Below are 22718 nucleotides of genomic sequence, written 5' to 3'. Positions count from 1 at the left end.
AATGCATGCAGTTTGATCGCCCATGGGTATTTTATATTTTTACTTACTAGTTGGTCACAATGAGAACTATTTTAAAACATGGGATTATACATCAGTGTTCACAAGCATGGAACATGGCAAGGTATATAGTATGTTTAAATGCAATTTTTGGGTTAGAGAGAGGAAACATAACCCACAGCCTAATAATTATATTTTCTTGTTTCGTCAACCACATGGAAGTGCTTGGAGGCAGATGCCAGGATTTTCAGTTTTGTAATAGAATTACTTTCTAAATTTACAAATGTATTTTTAAAGTAGAATTAAGGGGGAATTCAGAAATCAAATACTGAGATTACTCTTGCATGTGGGGTTATCAGATGCAATTTCCCCATTCAAATAGTTATTTTTTAAAATATTAATAAACTGAAATATAAGGCAAACCTTTTTTATAGCTTAAAACACCATGGACATAGTGCACAAATTCAGAGATTTCCCACAAGCTCAAAGGAGCCAGTTTCTGCCATCTCATTGCCTACACCTGTACAGAGATGTGTGCACAGACTGAGCAGAAGGCTCAGAAGGGGAATGGAAGATCTGCACATATGTCACATGTCCCCATGCCCTTTGCTTCATGCACATAGCCTGGTGCAAGACATTTATGCTTTGACAGAGAGTGTTTTAAGTATTCATTGACCTCCCATTCCCCCAGTGGCCTGTTCCACAGCCTGCATGTCCACATGCGTAGGCAAGGAGAATAGGGGAAAGAGTTTCTTTCAAGGATCTGGAAACTGCTATACAGTGGTACCTCGGGTTACAAACGCTTCAGGTTACAAACTCCGCTAACCCAGAAGTAGTTGTTCCGGGTTGCAAATTTTGCCCCAGGATGAGGCAAACGTGCAGCGGGAGGCCCTATTAGAGAAAGCGCGCCTCAGGTTTAGAATGGTTTCGCATTAAGAATGGACCTCTGGAACGAATTAAGTTTGTAACCAGAGGTACCATTGTACATCATTTTAATTTGCTCCCGGTGGACCAGATGCTGTTTCCTTTTTCTTTCATTTTTAAGCTCAGATAATTCAGGCGTTTTAGGTTTTGCTGTTCTCACGCTACAGCACTTGCTGACTGGTTTTGTTGGGAGTTTCACATGTTGCAAAGGCAAGTTTCATTGGGTTAATGTCGTCAGCGTTATAGCATTCTTTAAAGCAAGATATCAAACATAAGTTTGAAATCTTCTGCGAGATAACAGGTTTAACAATGCAAACTATTTCTTTTTTAAAAATAGGTTTCACATATACACAAACATCCCCATTTGCTCGTGGTAACATTTTTGGTGAAACACCAACACCAGAGCAGCTTAGGCGGCAAGAATCGTACAAGAACTTTCTTCGTTTCCAGGTGAGTGTGTATATCAATATCAATATCAAGTGAAATAAAATATTTTTCTAATTTAGCAAACCTGTATTAATGAAAATAAATTTTAAAGATTTTGAAAAGCAGTGCTGCCCATGGCTGTGTGTGTGTGTGTGTGTGTGTATATATATATATATATATATATTTGCTTTCGTAGATTTTCACGGGTACAGGAATGCAGGTTTTGGTGTCTTCGGGTGTCTTCCCGTGTAAGAGTTGGGGTGTCTAGGCGACGTTTCGACGAGGTCTCACTCGTCATCTTCAGGCTGGTGCTTTCGGCTTCTTGTTACTGGAACAGAGCAGGATCTCAGTGTTTGAGTTCCTATAAATACTGTTGAGGGGGTGTGGTGTATAGCCTCCAACGTTCTGGGCAGAGAGGAAGTTCCCAGGTTAGTGTGCCTTTTCTTCTTTTGTTCCTTAATTACTTGAGGGATATCTTGAGTGATTTCTTGAGTGATATTCTGAGTACCACTTAGGTGGGTCATTAAGTGTGGATTAGTTGCTAAAGCTTTCGTGTCTTGACCTCTTGAGCTTGTGAAGAGTTTTTCTGAGAAGATGGCTGTACTGCACTTAGTTGTGCTCTGGCTTGGCTTCGTGTATAGGGGCGAGCTGTGGTTTTGTGCCCTGTGCCAGCCAGATCTGTGTAGGGATTGCAGGGGGGTGCAGCATCCGGAGGTGCCACTATGGTTTGGCTACTGGATGGTGTCTGTAATTTATCTGTGGAGAGGGTCTGGGTTTGGGTCTGGTGTGGTTGATTGGTGATGGCGTTCTGTGTGCCTCTGGTTCTGGTGTCGGTTTTTGTGGGGAGGGCTAATTTCCAGATGTCTGGCAGGCGGGACGTGTCGTCACGCTTGTTCATGTTGTGAGGGTGTTTCTCTATCTCGATGGCTTCCATGATTATTCTCTTGTGGTGATGTTCCATGTTAAAGAGCAATTTGGAATCTGCAAAATTAATTTCGTGTCCTGTTTCTTTCATGTGTTGGAAAAGAGAGGAAGTTTTTTCTTCTTTTTTGACGGCATTCTTGTGTTCTGCGATACGTGCATTTATTCGTCTGTTTGTTTGTCCAATGTACTTGGCTGGGCAGACTTTGCAGGGTATTTCATAGACCCCTTGGTTTTCCAACTGGATTTTATCTTTGGGGTTTCTGAGGATATTGGCTATTTTTTTGGTTGGTGCAAAAGGCTGTTTTGATATTGTGTTTATGGAGGATTTTGCTAATTTTATCTGTAGTGCCCTTGATATAAGGAAGGAGGGCCATGCCATTGTTTTCTTCTGTGTCTTGGTTTTTGGGGGGTGTTTCTTTTTGGATTAGCTTCGTAACCCTGTTTTGCTGGTATCCATTGGCGATTAACACATTTGAGAGATTCTGTAACTCAGTTGTCAAGTGGTCTTTGTCAGCCAGGCGTTTGGTTCTGGAGATGAGAGTCTTGGCTACGGAGTTTATTTGTGCAGGGTGGTGGTGTGATTGTGCATGTAAGTAGCGGTTGGTGTGTGTTTTTTTCCGGTAGATAGTGTGTCCTAGGGAGCCATCAGGTTTTTTGTAGATTAGGACGTCAAGGAAGGGAAGTTGGTTGTTGGCTTCTATTTCCATAGTGAATTGTATTTTGGGGTGTAGGCTGTTGAGATGTGTGAGGAAGACACCCGAAGACACCAAAACCTGCATATATATATATATATATATATATATATATATATATATATATATATATATTCATATAGTATTCTGTAGGTTTATAATGAATCCATTATCCAAGTGCTGATTCTTTTATATAGCTAAACGAGCATCATTTGCACATAAAAGCCAGTATTGTCAGGCTTGGGGAAAACCCCAAATCTGCAAAACAAACCCAATTTTTAGAAGGAAATTTGAGTGTGGAGGCAGGAGTGGAGCAGGGGCTGAGCGTGAGCATGCTTTGTGCCCACCAAACTGAATGCCAAGAGGGGTAGAGAGGAAGTCCTCTTGCCCCTGGTATGTGTGGAAACGGAATAACATAGAAAAGGGCTTGGCTGGCAGGAACCTTGCATGGGAGAACTTCATACTGCAAAATTTAGTGTTGCAGTAGGAAGCAACACAAGCAAAACAAGACTCAACTGAGTCTTTTTTTCACTAGAACAGTCTAACCTTTATAACCAAGGAAAACAGCTTGGAGTGGATGTTTTTACAGAAGGCTAAGCCTAAACCTTTTAAAACTAAGCTGACTCTAACTAGCTAGATCTGTGTTGTGTGGAACTGTGTGTGTGTGTGTGTGTGTGTGCGTGTGTATAGTGAAATTTCCTTTTTATTCCCTCTCCAAAACTATAAATTTTAGTCTAGTTTACTATGTCCCCTCAAGCTTTTCTTCTAGGATAGTGCTGAACACCAGGTTTCTACAGACTTCCTACCCCTAGAATTTAGCTCCTGAGATAAGTTCTTACAGGATTTGGCTCCTAGCACATAGTCATCTTACTGTGCCCTTATTAGTCAGATAAGTTTTAAATAAGTGGATGTTACTTTCCCTCTCCTTGCATGTCTTCTTAACTTGCCTTGATGCTTTGTCGACTGGGGCCAAGCCACTTTTTCAGCTGGGGCTCCCTGTGGCTTGAGAAGGTGGGGTTGGCATCCTGTATAGAAAGGAGGAGGTGCATAAGTCTGTCTGGTAGATGGTATCAAGGCAATCTCTGGTTATTAAATAAGACTCAAAGCAAAATATTGTAATGGATTAAAGACTTTATCTGTGCGTGGGTAGAGATGGGTAGACTTCCACTTACAGCCATGATGCAGATCTTAAAATAGATTTTATAATCTCGTAAAGGCTTGAATATTCTTAGCTGCTCTTTCTGGCCAATAAATATTTGGTCTTTTCCTTTGTAGATTGAGGAGAAAAGAAAACGAGAAGAGGAAGAGCGTGAAAAACGAAGACTTGAAGAAGAAAGGGAAGAAAAAAGGCTAGCTGAGCAGAGGGCTAAAATACAGAGAGAATATGACGAGGAACTAGAGAGGAAAAGAAGGAGAGAAGAAGAGGTGTGGTATCTGACTTCTATAGATGTGATAGGTTTCCTCCCTTAAAGAGAATCAGGTGCCCCTGGAATAGAGTAAATTCTTGTGAAATCTCATTAAAAAAAGACTCAGTGTAATAATCATTGTAATAATCATAATATTAAAAGATGTCAAGAAGGGAATTGCTGAAAGTAATCGTCCTTCATTGTACACCAGATACTCACTTCTTCCTTCAGGACTTTCTAGTTAATTAGTGACTGAGAGGATTATGTTTATTTGTTCATTATTATTCACCCCACAAATTACACTTCTATCCCACAAAGGGATTAAAGCAAGACTTACTGATTTCAGTGGGGCATATTTCTAAGAAGGACATTCTGAGTGTTAGGCTCTTTTTAATTGTGCATGTTCTCTGTCTGTGTACACTACCTGTACATTCACTGCAGTGTTAGGGCAGCTTTTGCAGATGTACCTCCAGTGCAGTCATGTGATTGCTCCTGATTTTTAAGTGAAAAATAACTTTATAGTGTCTGTATTTTTCAAATTGCAGTCAAAGTTTGCTAAACATACTAGGGTTTGTTTTTTGGTTTTGGTTTTGGTTTTTGCAACTTCACATTTTTTTTTATCTTCGTAGCAAAGATTAAAAAATGAAGAACTATATCGATTAGCTGAAGAAAGAAGAAAAGAGGGAGAGAGAAAAAGGGCGGAAGAGGAAGAAAGGCTGGATAAACAGCTCCAGCAGAATAGTGAAAATGAAAGACAGGTAATGGTTGGAGAAGAAAAGGTGATCATATTTCATAAATTCTTTCCTTGTTGGCTTGGATTTGAGGAGGGTCATTTTTTCCTCCTCCTTCCCCAGGTCTACAGTTCTCATAAAAATGGGTTCTAGGTGTGTGTGTGGAACCTCCAGAATGGCTTTCTGAGGGGTGGAGGAGCTATAGACTGAGGGGGAGAGGAAGAGTAAACTTCTGTATGAGCGAAAGCGCCTCCTAATTGGGGAATCACAACAGCTTAATCAGTCCATAATATTATACACTCAACACGATACACCAAGAATATAAGATCATCACAGGCACAGCTTAACATCCAGAGTACAGGTCTTCTGATCTATTGTACTACTTTTGCTGTGGGACATTGAGGAGGTACTCGTCTGCGACTACTATTTGCATATGACCCCTGCCTCTACATATGGCCATGTGAAGAAGCCTTTCTTGCAACTGTTCCCACTTACAGGACTTTGCACTTCCAGTAGATAACGAACTGTAGAACGATTTGCTTGTTTCAACTGCGCTATGACACAATTACTATATACATTAGTGGCAGAGTTGTGCCACTAGTTGACTATATGTCTATAAGTATCTCCAGGCTTTGATATGCACGTTGCACTTTAATTTGCTGAAGTAAGTAAAATTGCCCTTTATATTTGCAAGCTGGTTTGGTGTTTTGGTTTTGTTGTATTACAATCGTTATAACACCTGATACTTTTTTTGTATATATTATCCTCAAGTAGCATGACAGGGCATGGTACTTGGCTTTGACTGATAAACTTACGTAGCGACATAGGATGGTGGGGATGAAAAGATATTTTGATACTGATTGGTACTGATACTGATATTTTCCCCCTTTATCAACTCATTCTTGGAGAAACCTAGTCTTCATGTAAGTCCTACGTCTTTTTAGTTTGGTTATTAACTTGAACATCAACTGCTATTTCCTGCCTTCCACATGCTATGACTGTACATTGATGATTGATACCCATTACTGTTTGTTTTGTGTTGTATTGAGGCATCTCCTCAACTACCACGGTTACAGTATTTTCATTTATACAGAGAACCTCTTCTTTCATATTACTAGCATTTTATCTTTTAAAATTTTCACGAATTTTGAAAACAGTTGAAAGAACCGTAAATATTCCATATGTATATAATGAAGTATACTCCTTTTATAGTTTGAATTCAAAAGAATTAGACACCAAAGGCTCATGAGTTCAAAGCAACAATTTGAACTTTGAGTTCTTCTAATGCTTCTGTTATTTGGTGGTGGAACTGTGAGGAGTAGGAGGGGTAGGGTCATGAGCACCCTCAACAGACACAGCTTTCCAGAGGGTTCTGCAGTCCACCTGACTAAGGTATTGAGCATCCATATCTCGCTAGGCCTGTTTCTTAAAATGACAGTTAAGGAGTCCTTAATTTCATTTCACCAGCTCCTTCCATCTAATCCACACCAAGCTTAATGAGATAAATTTCTAGGCTGTCATAACCTAGATTATTTTTATCCAAGATATATCATATCAAGATTAATATTTTAATTTGCTGAATTTCAGCTTTTCAGATTAGCTCTTTAATGGTAACATTCAGAAATATTGTACAAGCATTCAGTTAGTTTTGCATGGGAATGGATGGAACTGGATGTGTAGGACATGCTTAGAGTCCTCTGTGTTCAGTAGAATGGGAAGATGGGGTTTACTGACTGCATGGTTGGAGTTTATATATGAGGACCTGGATATGCTCTGACCAACATATGGAAGGTGCGGTGGGTGTAGTGAGTGGGCCTCCCATAGCAATTATGACCCCTTTTCTTCCAAGGGTACAAAACTGAACTCTAAAAGGGCCTGTATTTATTACATAATGTGAAATAGCTTCATCCTATAAAGAGAAAGATAAGAGAAATCTATATATGCTAAGCAGATATTACATGTGCAGAGAAAAAACTGTGTATATCTTTTGCAATACCGTCAGTATCCGATTTCCTTTCTATTCCTCGCAGTCGCCCCCCACCCACACTGTAAGATTTAAACATGGTCCAACAGGGGACAAGCTCTTTGATTATGCTGCCTACTTCTTTGCTGAACCTCTTTCCTCCAATGGTGCATCACTGTACATATCCCATAGACTTTGTGTATTCAATATTAATAAAAAAAACTTCTGCGTAGTTGGAATGTTCATAAACCTTCCCAAAAATATCTGTGCAGCTGAGTCAATTGAGGTTCCTAATCAGCTGAAGTTAGAGTCCTTATCGATAGCAGCAACCGAGAATTTAAACATTGGAGTATACATTTAACAAATGACTTTTAACTTTATCTATCTATCTATCTATCTATCATCTATCTATCTATCTATCTATCTATCTATCTATCTGATTTTAGGGTAAATGGGCAAGCTTGCTTTTCCCTGCATTTCCTGTGCATTTCGTTCTTTAATTTCCCAGTACCCCTCTCTTTGTAGCCATAGATTCCTAAAAGATTAGCCAAGTGGGCTTTGCTTTTGGAAATAGATTCTGACAAAGCTTATTATGTCAGATGAAAGACTTTCCTTGGTATATAAATACTTTTGAGTTGCTGTTTAAGCAGGAAATTTTAATCTTCTCACCCCTCTCCATTTTTTTCAGATTTCTAGACAACCGTCTCCTCTCATTCCATCTCCTCAGAACAAAGCTGTCGTAAAAGAAGAAAGGGCTCTTTTAGTGGAGAGCCGTATGTCTTATTATACACATGTATGTTTGCCTTTTATTCAAATGTAATCCGTGAATGTATTTTGTCATTTTGTGCTTTCCTTTCTCTTTGAATAGTCTACTCCCCAGCTACCGGGGCTGCTTTGGGTGCAAGAGGCCAGGGAAAAGATGCAGTTGGTTGATGTGGCTACACCGTGGCCTGGGCAGTACCCATTCCAAGAAGCCAATAGGGGCTCTGCATTGGTTCCTGGGGGTGGGACTCAGGGTGCAACCTGGAGGGAAGACCTTCCTCCCTCAATCTGTTGCCTGAGCTACAAATAAGAGCCCAGGCTGCATCTCCAGCCATTGCCATCTTCCCCACCCTCCCTCCCTCTCTTGGTGCATGTTCTCTTTCTCTGGACATTTGTTGGCCCCTGGTTGACAGGGCTGGAGAGAAATGTTATTCGTAGTTATAGCTGGCCTACTCCTGCAAGGTTTTTGCCTTTCGTGAGGGAAAGCATTGGACAGGATACATAGCTTACATGGGACTCTCATAAGGGGGTAGGGGCACTTCCAGCTTTGGGCAGCTGGGGCCAGTTGCCTCATACCCAGGTTGCTGGCTGGACCCACAGGAGCAGAGGATGGCATGGTTGGCCTTGAGAACTTGGCTCCAGCAGATAGACTAGGTGATAAATTGGCCAGTATATGGAGGGGTGCCTGATAAGTGGATCCATGCCCTGTGCCATACCAGCCCCTGATATGCACTGTAACCAAAAAAAAGTTGCAGCCTTGCTTAACCCATAATGCTTTTTCCATATTCAGTCACTGCTCTCCTGCATCACACCTTAGGTGTTCATGATGCACAGAGACTGCTTTTGAAACTCCTCTTGTTCTCAAAAGCAGTTTGCCATGTGGTTTGTCAATGTCTGTTATGAGAAAACCGAACCTCTTCCTTGAGCTTGTGAATGTTTGTTTCTTAGACTGAATGAAAATGAGCCATACGAAGTTACTGTTTTCATTTTATTTATGCAGTCATTTTTAGTACAATTTATATGTTAATGTTTTACTAGGATGTTCCCAGAGTCCCATCTCCTCCAGTTCCAGCTAGAAGAAACCAGCTACGTGCCTATGGTAAGAAATCTGTATGCCATGAATGAATACGTCACTTCTTTGGCTGTGATTTTTGGCCAAGAAAAATGCTTCCTTGGGTATTCTGTATCATTTTTGTTTTGTTACTATACTGAATTACAGAAGAAAAGAAGAATGTAATAAGTGAGCTGTCAGAGATGAGGAAGCAGCTTCGCAGTGAGGAGCGGCGACTCCAGGAAGAGTTGTTGAAAGTCCACAGTGATGACGATGACATGCCAGCGAAAGGGTGAGTGTTTTTCAGGCTATGCATTGGCGTTTGGTAAAGTGTGCAATTTCTCTTGGGCAGGTAATATATAATTGAGCAAATATTAAAGATGCTCCCCCGGAATTAAAAATTGCCAGTGGAAGGAGTGAAAAGGGGCTTTGGCTGTGCTGACCTTTGTTGCTTTACACACCTCTGTAAGTTATACCCAGGTGGTCTGATCCTGGCACCTTCTGCAGCTGTTGAAGTGCAAAGAGAAAATTGCAGAATAATCCATTAGTGGAGTCTCCCTATAGCCTCTTTCCTGGTGCAAGAGTTAGGATGGAGCTCATGTTAGAAGCAGTGGGCTCTGGGATGGACTCATAAGACTTTCTCATCCACACTAAAGCCACAGTGCCAATGCTTCATTGCAATGAATTTTCCTTGCATCAGGTCTTAGATCCACAAATCTGTTGATAAGGCACAAGAGAGCCTAAGACTGAGGACTTTGTTCTCACCTTAAAGCTACTCGTGACTCCAGTCGTCCTTAGTTAATGGCCCTTTGGCACATGGTTTATTCTGAGTTCCTTTCTTCACCTATTGTATCCAGAAAGGTTTGTGGGTCCTCTAAGGAATATGAAGTTAAGCAAATGTTAGGACTGTGATGTAGCATTTAGTAAGTGTTGGGTCATATAAGTTTTTGTTGTTTCATCTCTCAAAGTTTGGCCCAGCTTAGATACGCATTTAGCATACTTTTGGCATAATGGGCAGAAACTTTGCAGGCAAACTGTCCCTGTCCAAAGTACTAGTATAGATCACGTTGCCTGTCCCTTCCCTTGGTTTTATCTGACTCTGTAACTAGTATGCTTTCTCAACTGGGCTTCTGCATTTCTTTCTTGGTTGGCTTCTAAACTCCAGTCTGAATCAGATGTCTCAACAATTCTCTAATTTTTATTTCCATTTTGTTTATAAATGAACCTACATCATTCTGAGGTTAGTTTTCTAAGCATGGTTTTGGTTATTTTTAGCAGGAGGAAAGATAAATACAACATGGATGTATTTGAGATGGCTAGGCTTCGTATGCAAGCTCCAGTCAGACGACCGTCATCAAAAGATGTCGCTGATCCTATCAACGTGCAGAATATCCGGGAGTTTAATGAACTTAAATACAAAGGTTAGTCTCTTGTCTTTCTTACGACGGGACACTTCCTCAGTTTTAAAGGGAGGGATTCTAATAAAAGGAAACTGCTTAATTTGCTTGTGGTACACAAGTGGGACCTGCAACAAATTTTCTGTTCAGGATTCTAGCTAATCACAGCACTCTTCAAGGATACTATTCCTCCTCCCTTGGTTTTCTGCCCCATTCCACACCCCTTCCACCAACTGTCAGTCAATATTCCATGCCCACTGAGCATCCTCAAGCAATTAGGCCTTTGCTGGTTCAGTGTACATCTAAATCATGAATTCAGCCAGAATACGTCCAGTATTGACTATCTTTTAAGAACATGTTGAAGTATGATTTAGCCTTACCTAACAGACAGCAAAAAAACCAAAACCACAATCAGTATATGCCAATCCTCTCCCACAAATAATAATTGTGTAAAAAGGACTGTGTATGTATTATCCATAGTACTCTTTTCCCAGGTTAAATAAGAAAACACTTTCTCATCATTTCAAAGAAACTAGAGCACATTCTGATCACTATTTTTATATATGTTTGGTAATATTTTATGAGAAAGGATATCATGAGACTTATAAATGTCATTCTTAGATTGGTGTGGGAAACATTCACTTAAAGGGTCGTATTGCCTAATTTCCCCATGGCACTTACACGTGACTTGGAAGATTTGGTTATTCTCTTTCTCCTCTGACTCTTCCTTCAATTTAACCCCAAAGCAGATGTCCTCTTCCTCTCCTCTGAGCTCTGGCTAACTGTTCTGTTTCTATCTTCCTCCTCGGCCACCTTGGCTCATTCTTTTGGGATCACTTAGTTTTTCTCTCCCAAAAAGTTCAGTCCTGTCCCCCCCGCCGTTTGCCTTTCCTGATCGGCCAGACTTCTCTTTGCCAGTTTGCTGTGCCATGGCTATCAGTGGCAATCCTTAAAGCATAGCAATTCAATACGTAAGAATCCTGCAAAAAAGGATCTGCTGTAAACAAAACCTTCCCCCATTCCTCACCCTGCTGTATGCTTAGATAGGTTCAGCATTGAGCTCTTCCACCCACTACTCTCTGTCATTGCTAGAAGCGGGTGGGGAATATACTGGGATGGCACGAACAGACCATCCACTTTGCCTGGCTCTGAGCAAGTCCACTCAGTGGAGACCAATCCTTAGGAAGTCCTTACTACCACTGGACAGAAAAAAGGCACACAGCTGTTTCTGAAACTGCAAGCAATATCCAAATTGGCCACCAGACGGCACCAGACAATAACATGTATGAAGCAGAAAAAGAGAGGGGAAATGATTCTGATAGTAATAATTCATTTTTCTCCTTTGGCAACACAGAGAATTGACTTATCCAATCTGTTTCTTTCTTCCTACCCCTCCTTTTTACAAAGGAGATCATGCAAAGCCTTAAGGGAGACCACGCCCATCGTTCTGCCTGGACACTGAGGTCCAGCGCCGAGGGCCTTCTTACAGTTCCCTCACTGCAAGAAGCAAAGTGACAGGGAACCAGGCAGAGGGACCTTCTCAATATTGGTGCCCGCCCTGTGGAATGTCCTCCCATAAGCTTTTAATGTTTAATAAACAATTATATTTTAATATTTTGTTGGAAGCTGCCCAGAGTGGTGGGGTATAAATAATAAATTATTATTATTTTTATTATAAACAACTATCTGACTTTTAGGGACGTGGGTGGCGCTGTGGGTTAAAGCACAGAGCCTAGGGCTTGCCGATCAGAAGGTCGGCGGTTCAAATCCCCGCGATGGGGTGAGCTCCCGTTGCTCGGTCCCTGCTCCTGCCAAACTAGCAGTTTGAAAGCACGAAGTGCAAGTAGATAAATAGGTACCGCTCTGGCGGGAAGGTAAACGGCATTTCCGTGCGCTGCTCTGGTCCACCAGAAGTGGCTTAGTCATGCTGGCCACATGACCCGGAAGCTGTACGCCGGCTCCCTTGGCCAATAAAGCGAGATGAGCGCCACAACCCCAAAGTCGGTGACGACTGGACCTAATGGTCAGGGGTCCCTTTACCTTTATTTGACTTTTAGAAGACACCTGTTTAGGGAAGCTTTTAATATTTGATGAATTATTGTATTTTAATATTTTGCTGGAACCTGCCCAGAGTGGCTGGGGAAACCCAGCCAGATGGGCGGGGTATGTATGTATGTATGTATGCATGTATAAGTAAGTAAGTAAGTAAGTAAGTAAATAAATAAATAAATATAACAACAACTATTATTTATTTATTTAATATTCCCAAGAAACTAAAATCTAAGGCAGTTCTAAATGCAGCAGCACTCTAGATATCCCCCCCACCTTGCTTCTCACCATCATAAGAGAGTGCATAAAGACTCCAAACCTGCCAGTATTCCATTCCAGAGCAGAAGTATGCAGGACCACTCCTGATATTTCAGAAGGTGTATTGGACCCCAGCACCCTTTCAGTCAACAAGTACCTTTGCCTATAAGAGAGGCATTGGAAGGGCACTAAAGAAATCTACATCCAAAGGATAGAAACATAGACATTTCAGTAGCCTCCAACATCCCCAAGGGAACAAGGCTTCTAGTTGCACTGTAGCCTGGTATCTGAAGAAGTGTGCATGCACATGAAAGCTCATACCAAGAACTAACTTAGTTGGTCTTTAAGGTGCTACTGGAAGGAATTTTTTTATTTTGACTATGGCAGACCAACACGGCTACCTATCTGTAACTGTAGCCTGGTGGATAGCTCTAGCCTACATAGCTCTAGCCCAGAGGTTTTCAACCTTTTTGAGTCCATGACTCCCTTGGCAGCCTCTCACCCTTTTCCAACCACCCTCAGCCTCCTCTCTCCTCTCCCTGGGAGTCCTCTGGGCTGTCACTACTGCTCTCTGAGCTGCCCCCCCCCAGCCCCCAAAGAGGTACCTCCTCACACTCTCCCATAGGGGCCTAGGAAACATCCCCTGACCAGCCCCAGAGGCACCATTCTTCTGCGGAGCTTGTAGTCAGGGCTGCTGCAACAAACAGCTGTGCAAGCCTTTGGGAGGCAGAGATGCAAGAGGGCATCAGATAAGAGGGAGGGAAGGAAAGAGGGACAGAGGCCAGTGTTGCCCGCAGCACCTCTGACCATCATTCAAGGGCCCCAGGGTTCCATAGCACACTGGTTGAAAACCATGGCTCTGGCCTATTACTAGCCCACTATGAATAAGCTGGTAGTTTCACTGAGCAAAAGCAGCCTTGTCCACAGAAGTCAGCATTGTGGCTGCGTTGTTTTCAGCCTCTACATTCACAAGAAATTAAAAGTTGGACCTCATGCTTCCTCAGAAGGTGGTTTCAAGTGATGTTTTTGTCAGAACACCCTTCCTCCTGATATTAAACATCAACTTCATTTCTGGTTGTTGGCCCACCCTTAGATTCATATAGCTTTTTCACATCTGGCAAAGTGGGTTTCCCTGAGAAAAGAACATAGGTTCCACCAGAGAGGAGAGAACATAATCAGGGATTCAAGTCTGGATTGGAGAACCTGGACTCCCCACACTCAGCAGCCCCAGTGGCCAGGGATGATGGCCACAGACTCCCCATTGCTGTTCTAAGTAGATCTCTCCCAATACCACCCTGGAAGGCCCATTCATGGTATGCGAATTGTGTTCTTTTTTTTATGTAACAGAGTCAGACACACGGGTAGAAACACGATATATGTATCCTGATCCTCCCACGACTAATGACGCCCTGGACATTCAGCAGCAAGCATTGCTAAGAGAGCAGAACAAGAAACTTAAAAAACTGAGGAAAAATGCAGAAGGTAAGCTAGGGCGGATTTGATCAAAACTGAGGGTGTCTTTTTATGGACTGTCTTCCTAAAACGGATGTGGTGACCTTTAGTAGGAGATTTACTCTGCATTTGGTGCTAGATTGAGTGTGTTTTCTGCATAAAATACAAAGGTAATCCCAAGCCAAATCAGGTCTCTACTATGGCTGTTTTTTACAAGGGGGACTCACACCCATAAATGACTTGCCTAGTTTGACCCAGAGAACTCACCCACTCATTAGGCTTCCTCAGGCAGATGCAGAGAGCAGTGAGGTGTTGGAGGACACAGCTGTGTGTGCCACACTCTCTGGCCTGTGTCATCTAAGTGAGTCTACTGCCCTCTGTTAGGCTGCCCTGTTGCCAGTAAGATTTCACTACATCTGTACGTGGAACGGAGGGAGCACCATCTTGCTTCAGACTGCAAAATGTCTTGAGCAAGCTAATGCACAGGTGCTGCTGCTACAAAGTACAAGTCCTCAAGCAATCAACTTAAAGAAGTTAAACCATGTAGTTCAGGAGGTCGTCTAAATCTAGGCCGGTCCTGTAGTATTGACCCAAGTTTTGTATGTGTATCATTACTACCTAACTCATTGGTCTATACTAATACAGTGGTACCTCGGGTTACATACGCTTCAGGTTACATACACTTCACGTTACACACTCCGCTAACCCAGAAATAGTGCTTCAGGTTAATAACTTTGCTTCAGGATAAGAACAGAAATCGTGCTCTGGCAGCACGGTAGCAGCAGGAGGCCCCATTAGCTAAAGTGGTGCTTCAGGTTAAGAACAGTTTCAGATTAAGAATGGACCTCCAGAATGAATTAAGTACTTAACCTGAGGTACCACTGTACCTGGCAATGTTTTTATGTGAGCTGGGGCCTCAGGAATGAAAATTAAAGTTAGTTTTATTGCAGTACTGTTGAGTGTGTGTGTGTGTGTGTGTGTGTGTGTGTGTGTGTGTGTACCCTTGATTCTATTTGTTGTAAGTTGGTAAATACATATTTAATACAGTGAAGAATCCAGTGTTTGTTCCTTCTGCAATTTTCTGCCCCCCTTTTATCTGATTTTTGTAATTATGGTAATTACCGTAGCCATTTTTCTGCAAAACAGCTATTGTTATTGTTGGTGTGATAGTAAATGTATGGCTTTAATAAAGATAACAGCTATTGTAGTCCCTGAATTTTAAGTGCTGCATTATGCTTTTGTACCATTAACGCTCTTTGTTCTTAATCTTGTTTTCATCCTTGCTTTCCTTTGCTTTAATAGCCGCCCTAGATTTTGATGAGCCTGTGCCTGGCTTTGAATCAAGAGACAGAGGAATGGTAAGCAGAAATGGAACTGGTTTCTTTGTTTTTATTCCAAAGTAGCGAACAGTGCCAAATATACATAGACTAATTCCTGTGTCTGGAAGAGGTCCCTTCCTTCTTTCAAATCCCACCTCCAAGTGATGCTCATTTGTAAAGTACATAACACCATCTTTTTCTGCGCTAGCTGCTCCCAAATAACTTTTCATCACCTCATCTCCAGCAGTTCTACAAGTGCTAATAACATCCAGGATTGAGTATTGTATTGTATGCAGGTGCCACTTACAGAAGTACCTGGAAACTTCACTTCATGAAAACTGCAGTGGCTAAGTTGAAATTTGCTCATAAAAGCCTTTGAGAACATATTCGCCAGTGATGAAACACCTCCATTAGCTGCCTATTGTTAGTCACTCCTATGTGATATGGAAAGCCGAAATTTTATTGTTGTCCAGCCTGTTGGATGAGGCCAGCTGGCCTATCTGGTCCAGCACCCTGCTCTCACCGTGGTCCGCCAGATGCCTATGGGAAACCAGCAAGGAGCAGGAGTGCAACAATATTCTCTCCCCTTGTGTTCCCCAGCGACTGGTGTTCAGAGGCATACTGCCACTGACAGCCTTATTCACCGTGAATTTGTCTAACTCCCTTCTAAAACCATCCAAGTTTATGGTTATCACTGCATTCTGTGGCAGCGAATTCCACAGTGTTAACTATACATTGTAACATGTTTCTGAGATATGTTGACTATATGATAAGAAAGGCAGGTCATAAATGGGGAGAAAGTGTAATAAATGTCTTAGTGTGGCATTTGTTTAGCAATCATTTGCACTGGGAAATAAGAGTTGCTATTCAGTACATGAGTCATCATTTCAGCCTGGAGAAAAACCAAAACTGTGGGCTGGGATTTTGGCAAGGTGTGAGGTTGATAGTGTCTGACATGGATGATGGAGAGAGGCATGTGCAGCGAAAGTCAGAAAGTAGACAGCGTACAAGCGTGAATCTTCCCTGCCATACCATTCAGCATTCCTTACGCTGAGTGAGTGGGCATTTCCAGCTTTGTGCAGATGTGGGAGGGGGGAATGAATAAATAAATAAATGGAGAGGCGAGGAAACCTACTTTCCCTTTATCCCCCCCCCCCCCTCAGCACAAAGCTGTGATCGCAGACTTACCTGACTTTGGGAAGGCAGCAGGCAGGCTCTGGGACATTGCCAAAGTCATTGTGCCACCTTCCCAAAGCTGGGTAAGCGCCTCTCCACCTTGCAGGGGGCTGGTTCTGGGGGTGCCTGGCTTACTTTATGTATTTTTGCATCTATGTGTGGACCCCCAGAACCAAACCTTCGAGTCAGCTGCAAGTTACTGTTACTTCCAGAATCAGCCTACCTTTCATGAATACAAACACATATTCATAAAAGGGAAAGGTGTGCTTTTTAAGTTTACATAAATACATTAATATGATGTTTGTGTAGCAGTTGTCTATATTAGGAAACAAGAGTAGGTATTCAGTACATGAACGCCAATGTTATTCAAGTGCCCAGCCCACTCTTGAAATGTAGTCATTCATTCTGAAAGGCTGTTGCTACCTTGAGCACTTACACTGCACTGTTCTAATTTTGGAAAAGTTGGAGAATCTTCTTGTGTTACAAAGAGATTTAATAACTTCCAGTCTGGCGACATTCACCACTCTTGTTCATTTAGCTAGATGTGTTTTTAGTTTTTTAAAAACCTGAAGCAAGTTTCCTGTTGCTTTTCTTTGGTAGGTCAGAGACGATGTGTCAAACTCACTTTTAGAGTCTGATAGTGCTTTTATTGGTGAGTATATCTTTTCAGAGGCACTTGTTTCTTGTATAATTCTTGTGCTTGATCAGACTGCTGCCAAGAGTTGCTCATTCTTTGGCTGCAGGAAAAGTACAGTTCAGGATTGGCATCCGTAATAAGTGCTCATCCGATCCCAAACTAGTATACATGGTTCGAAGGGCGTTCATCTTCCTAAATTTCTGAAAAGCTGAAGGTGGTTAGAAGGTAGAGAAGGTGGTAGAGAGACCTGCTCATATTTGTATATTTAAGTTACCTGGTGTGCAGTTGAAAAAGGGGTGGCTGTATTAAACTGAACAATAGAACGATTTTGCTTGCACAGCAGGCAAACTGGTCCTTTTCCAAATCTGCTCCCAAAGGTTAGAGGAATTCCAGAACAGGTTTAGGGGGCACATGAGAGGAGGAGAGGGGAGTGAAACGACTTCCGAAAGCACACACAGTTACTTAGCCCTATGTTGACTACAATCCCAAGTCCATTTGGAAGTTAGTCTGCTGAGAGAGAGGATAATATTGGAGAGTAGGATGTGGTCCAGGATGCCTGAACAGAATCTCCCCATAAATGATTTATTGAGGGTCTCCATGTGAGAGCCAGCATGGTGTAGTGGTTAGGAGCGGTGGACTCGTAATCTGGTGAACCGGGTTCAATTCCCCGCTCCTCCACATGCAGCTGCTGGGTGACCTTGGGCCAGTCACACTTCTTTGAAGTCTCTCAGCCTCACTCACCTCACAGAGTGTTTGTTGTGGGGGAGGAAGGGAAAGGAGAATGTTAGCCGCTTTGAGACTCCTTCGGGGAGTGATAAAGTGTGATATCAAATCCAAACTTATATACATATATATTTCCACGTGTAGCTTTCTGCTAGCCAAGTGTAGATTTGAACCATTTTTCCCTTCTCCTTCTTTTAGTCGTCTGTGCCATGCTGGTTCAAAGCACATCTCCTAATGCAAGATGAGACTCTCCAGATAATTTAAATCAATGTCTCCCACCATTTTCCCAACCACGGCCTCCTTCTGACCTTGTTTCCTTCCTATAGCCCCACATGCACTTACCTGGGAGTAAGCCAAGACCCACTGAATTCATTGTGGTTTTCTTCTGAGGAGACACTTAGTTATTTACTGGATGCAAGTCAGCAACACCAGACTACCCCAATCGGCTAGGTGCTGGGGTGGATTCCACCCCGCGCCTTGTAGAGCCAGGCTGCCAATGCCAACGGGCACTATGTCCCTTGGCAATGTCCGAAGACCCTGATTCACTAGGCGCTGGGATGGATTGCACCCTGCACTGGCAGTAACAACAAGCATCTCTGGCTTTCCCAGCCCTACCAATTGCCATCCCACCACCGAACTTACATGACCTGGGGATTGTGGATCACAGGCTCTGCTGCTCAAAATGGAAGGCTCAACAATTGCAGTCGCCCTCTGGAAACAAACCAGGATTGCTCCACTAAAATGCCCGTGGCAAAAAGGAGCATTAGGCCTGGTGGGCCATCCCATTACCTGCTTGTGATTGGCCAAGCGGATAGCCAGTTAATTAGGATTTTTTTCTCTTCACTTCTCACTTCCCTCTGTGGCCCCCTAGCCTCGTGCTGTGGCTCCCCATTCACACCATTTTCACCTGCGGCCCCCTTGGAATATCCTGGACCCCCAGGGGACCATACGGGCTCTGATTGGGAAACACTGATTTAAATAACACAAGTGATGTGTACATATGAAAAGAGACATAGGTAGGATTTGTTTTGGGCACTAATTAAATCCTGTTGACAAAACTTGCTATCTTCCCAAAACGTAGCTGCTTTGCAAAAAAAGAAAACAGAAAAAAAGAAAATATAAAACAAAGGAACCCCGATGTTTTATTGCTGCTTCTGTATTATGTAGGATATATGGAACAAAATTAATCTGAGCATAACGGTATACATGTTTTATTTACAGGGTTTATTTAGCTATTCTAGAATAGTTACACACATGCTCACATACTTAGTCTGTTTGGAAATCTAAGGCAGCTTCACTGTTGCCAGTAATGGGCAGCTAGATACTTCTTGGAAATGCACAAACAGGGCATGAGTTCCACTTCAGAGATAAACTTTCCCTGTATATTTCATTTAGACATGCGTAGATGAGTCTTTTGTAGCTGTGCTTTAAGATATGAACCTGTCTTTAGCATGTTGAGTGTATTAAGTTTTTTCCCCATGAACTTTGCTTAAAAATCCAAGTGCTAATATTTTTAATTCTCCTTCTCCTAGGTACTGATGGTGAGACCTTTCCTATTTTAGAAGACCATGACTTCAATGTGAATTCACCTCCACCACCGCCAGTATCTGCAAGGGAAAGGAGGCGAGAAAAGAAAATGGTAGTAGAATTCATCCAACTAGCTGCATTTATTGAAATCAGTGGTGCTCAGTTGTTGGGACTAACTTGTCCCCTTTGCGGGCTTTCCAATGGGACACAAGCACAATGAATGCTTTGCATTCTCAGAGCCTTTATGTAGAAACAATGGGTCTGTCAGGTTCACTGGTTTCCAATCAGCTCTTCCATCAGCTTGACCAGAAGCTGAGTGGGATAGGATGGAAATGGGCAGGTGAGATGCTGGGGCTGGAGGATGCACTTGACAGGAGAATAAAATGGAGGTTGTGAGCATGTCAAAGGCCCGTACCAGGTAGTGCGTGTGGGAAGAAACAAGGAGAGAGAAGAGGTAGGACTGAGAAAGTAGGAAACTAGAGATGGATATGAGGGAGAAGAGACAAAGGAGGCTAGAAAGCAAGAAGGGGGAGGAAATAAGGAGGAATTTACCCCAGAAGAGGAGAAGACAGAGGCAAGGAGGCATATTAGGGAAGTGTCTGCTCAGCCTTAGTGCCAAGCCAAGAGAGGGAAGAAGAGTGGCATTATGTGGGTGAAGTTGTGTGTATATTTTATGTAGAAATCCTTCTAAATTTTCCTCAGCCAATACATATCATATGCAGCATCTCATGGTTCTTTACACCTTTAGGATGCTGGCGCCCTTGGGCCGACTCCACCACTGCAGACTGACGACGACTCTCTGCACTCAAACTCTAGTCTTAATATAGATCAGCTGAAAGCCAGAAATGAAGAGCGATTGCGAAGGCTGAATGAGCTGCAAAAGAAGGCCATTCATATAGGTATGGTCATTTTGTTGAATTGCAGTAGCCAGGATACTGACATAGCAGTCAGGAATTTGATGCACATTTACAGAACACACATTCCGTTCTGCATAGGGGGAATCACATTTGCAGGGTGGCATTTAATGAAACTTTCTTCAGAGCAGACATGTTAAAATTGGCCCTTAAGTCATGTTCATTAAATTCAATGAGTCTTTTCTGAGTAAGAGTTGAATACCACCCAGTAAATAGAAGAGCAAAAATTGCCACAGTAATAGCACTACCGCTTTGAAGGGCTCCAAGTATTAATTGCTGGCATCCTGTTGCTGAGGTTTTCCTGCGCAGCAAAAGGAAGCTCTGCAACATTGCCATATCCAAGTATTTGGAAGCTGTTGAAGTGCCCTACGTAGAACTAGTCTCACCTTCAGAGAAATATGTGACCAGGTTTTAGGCTTTGTGCCTTTGAAACAATGCTGTTGACAAGAAGAAAGTTTAGGGAAGAGCAGTAAAGGGCCAAACTGGCATTTCACTTCACTTTTATACAGGCAGAACACCAGAAGAAATCTGAAAGAGAAGCATGGAGAGTGGGGGATAAAACCAATTTGGACCACTGAAAGCTCCTTCCACATTCTCTCTCTGGTCTTTAAACTTTTAACTGATCTTACCATCACCAGTTAAAAAATTATCCTAAAATTGGGGTGGCTGGGGAAAGTTTTAAAAGGCCCTTACTCAGCTTCTGTTTGTTCTTCCCCACTTCTGCTGCAGAGCTTGTAAACTGATGCAAGAACTGGGGGTGAGCAATGATGGGACTCCACGTTCTCTCTTTTCTGCGCTCAGCAGCACAGGTATTGAAGAGAGCAGGAGCAAACAAAAGGGGAGGCCAGGAGGTCCCAAGAGCCCCAGTGAGGCTCCCTTAGGTACAAACTCTGTGTGGCCTTCATCAGCTTTACTTTGGAGTGGTGACTGGCTATGCACACAGGTCCTCCCACTGCATTGTGGCTTGTGTGCCGTAGGTCGGATTCCACAAAATGAGAATTGGGATGTTGGAGGATCCCCTGTGAGCTAGCTAGTCTAGCCCTCTGCTAGATGCTGGCAGTCAGAGAGCATTCGGCATGGATGACTACCCATCTTCTGCTTGAAAGCACCTAGTGAAGGAGAGCCATTCCCACCCCGCCCTCTAATTGGTTCCATTGTCAAACTGCTCTTACTGTTAAGACGTTTCTCCTAATCTTCAACTGCACATGTCCCCTCCTCTAATTTAACCTCATTAGTTCTAGTCCTTCCTTCAAGGGCAGCAGAGAACAAGCCTTTGCCCTCTTCCATGTGGCAACCCTTTGGGTACTTGAAGAGCTTCCCTTTGGTCTTCTCAGGGCTAACATACCCAGTTCCTTCAACTCTTACTCATAGGACTTCTTTACTGCTCTCTTCCAAACCTAGTTTAGTTTGTCAAAATCCCCCTTAAAGTGTGGTACTTGGATGAGGTCTAGCACACAGAAAACTGCATCACACTGCTGACTCATGTTCAGCTTGTGATTGACTACAATCCTGAGATCTTTGCCACATTTATTGATGCCTTTTTCAACATGCATGCTGCCCAGCAACAGAAGTTTTCTGAGTGGTGTACATTGAAAAATTAAAACCGTAAGATTAAAAAGTAAGACGTAAGCATGAAAATTCTAACAAGAATAAAAACAGCAGCAGTGTAAAACCAAATGTACTGCTGCCAAGCTAGGCATCCTCTAGGAGAGCGAGTGTGGTGTAGTGGTTAAGAGCGGTAGTCTCGTAATCTGGGGAACCGGGTTCGTGTCTCTGCTCCTCCACATGCAGCTGCTGGGTGACCTTGGGCTAGTCACACTTCTCTGAAGTCTCTCAGCCCCACTCACCTCACAGAGTGTTTTTGTGGGGGAGGAAGGAAAAGGAGAATGTTAGCCACTTTGAGACTCCTTAAAGCGAGTGAAAGGCGGGATATCAAATCCAAACTCTTCTTCTTCTTCTCTATCAAAATTTGTGCAGTTGTTCTTTCATTGTTGTCAAAATTCAGAACCTTGCATTTGTCACTGGAGTTTTTTAGCTAGTTTCAACTCACTTTTTCTATTTTATCAATGTCATTTTGAATGTTTGTTTTATCAATGTCATTTTGAATTTTATTATCTTCTGAGATGCTAACTTTACTTTCCAGTTTTGTGTCACGTGCAAATTTGACAGGGATTCATTTCTTTCACCCCTTCATCGTTATTAAGAATAATCAATTAAGAAATACTGTAGGCGTCATTCCTAAACATCGTAGAAACTAACAAAAGTGTTTAAAAATCTTTCCCCCTTGTATCATGTATTCTTTCTTGATAGGTTAGCATGTTGCATCAACAAAATCGGGACTCATTTTTGACATTTTCTTTATAGAAAGGAAGTGGTGGTCAGGGTGAGTA

General features: G+C 42.5%; 1 protein-coding gene across 30 annotated transcripts in view; it reads left to right on the top strand.

The window, feature by feature from the left end:
• CSPP1 (centrosome and spindle pole associated protein 1) overlaps positions 1-22718 on the top strand; it is a 76007-nt gene that overhangs the window by 51882 nt on the left and 1407 nt on the right. For 23 of the 30 annotated variants that reach the window (XM_083517555.1, XM_083517552.1, XM_083517534.1 and 20 more), the window contains 12 exons: positions 1259-1371; positions 4239-4388; positions 4999-5127; positions 7752-7856; positions 8864-8924; positions 9045-9168; positions 10152-10297; positions 13928-14062; positions 15335-15390; positions 17128-17179; positions 19420-19526; positions 20163-20313. In XM_083517555.1, coding sequence (XP_083373681.1) covers positions 1259-1371; positions 4239-4388; positions 4999-5127; positions 7752-7856; positions 8864-8924; positions 9045-9168; positions 10152-10297; positions 13928-14062; positions 15335-15390; positions 17128-17179; positions 19420-19526; positions 20163-20313 — 1329 coding nt within the window. Of the gene's footprint in view, positions 1-1258; positions 1372-4238; positions 4389-4998; positions 5149-7751; positions 7857-8863; positions 8925-9044; positions 9169-10151; positions 10298-13927; positions 14063-15334; positions 15391-17127; positions 17180-19419; positions 19527-20162; positions 20314-22638; positions 22712-22718 lie in introns of all 30 variants that reach the window. The other 7 variants (XM_083517536.1, XM_083517556.1, XM_083517553.1 and 4 more) reach the window with 5 other exon arrangements.

Source organism: Podarcis liolepis, assembly GCF_965112155.1.
Source record: "Podarcis liolepis genome assembly, chromosome: 8".
NCBI lineage: Eukaryota > Metazoa > Chordata > Lepidosauria > Squamata > Lacertidae > Podarcis > Podarcis liolepis.
The sequence above is the reverse complement of the archived record's forward strand: the minus strand, read 5'-3'. Positions and strand labels throughout refer to the sequence as shown.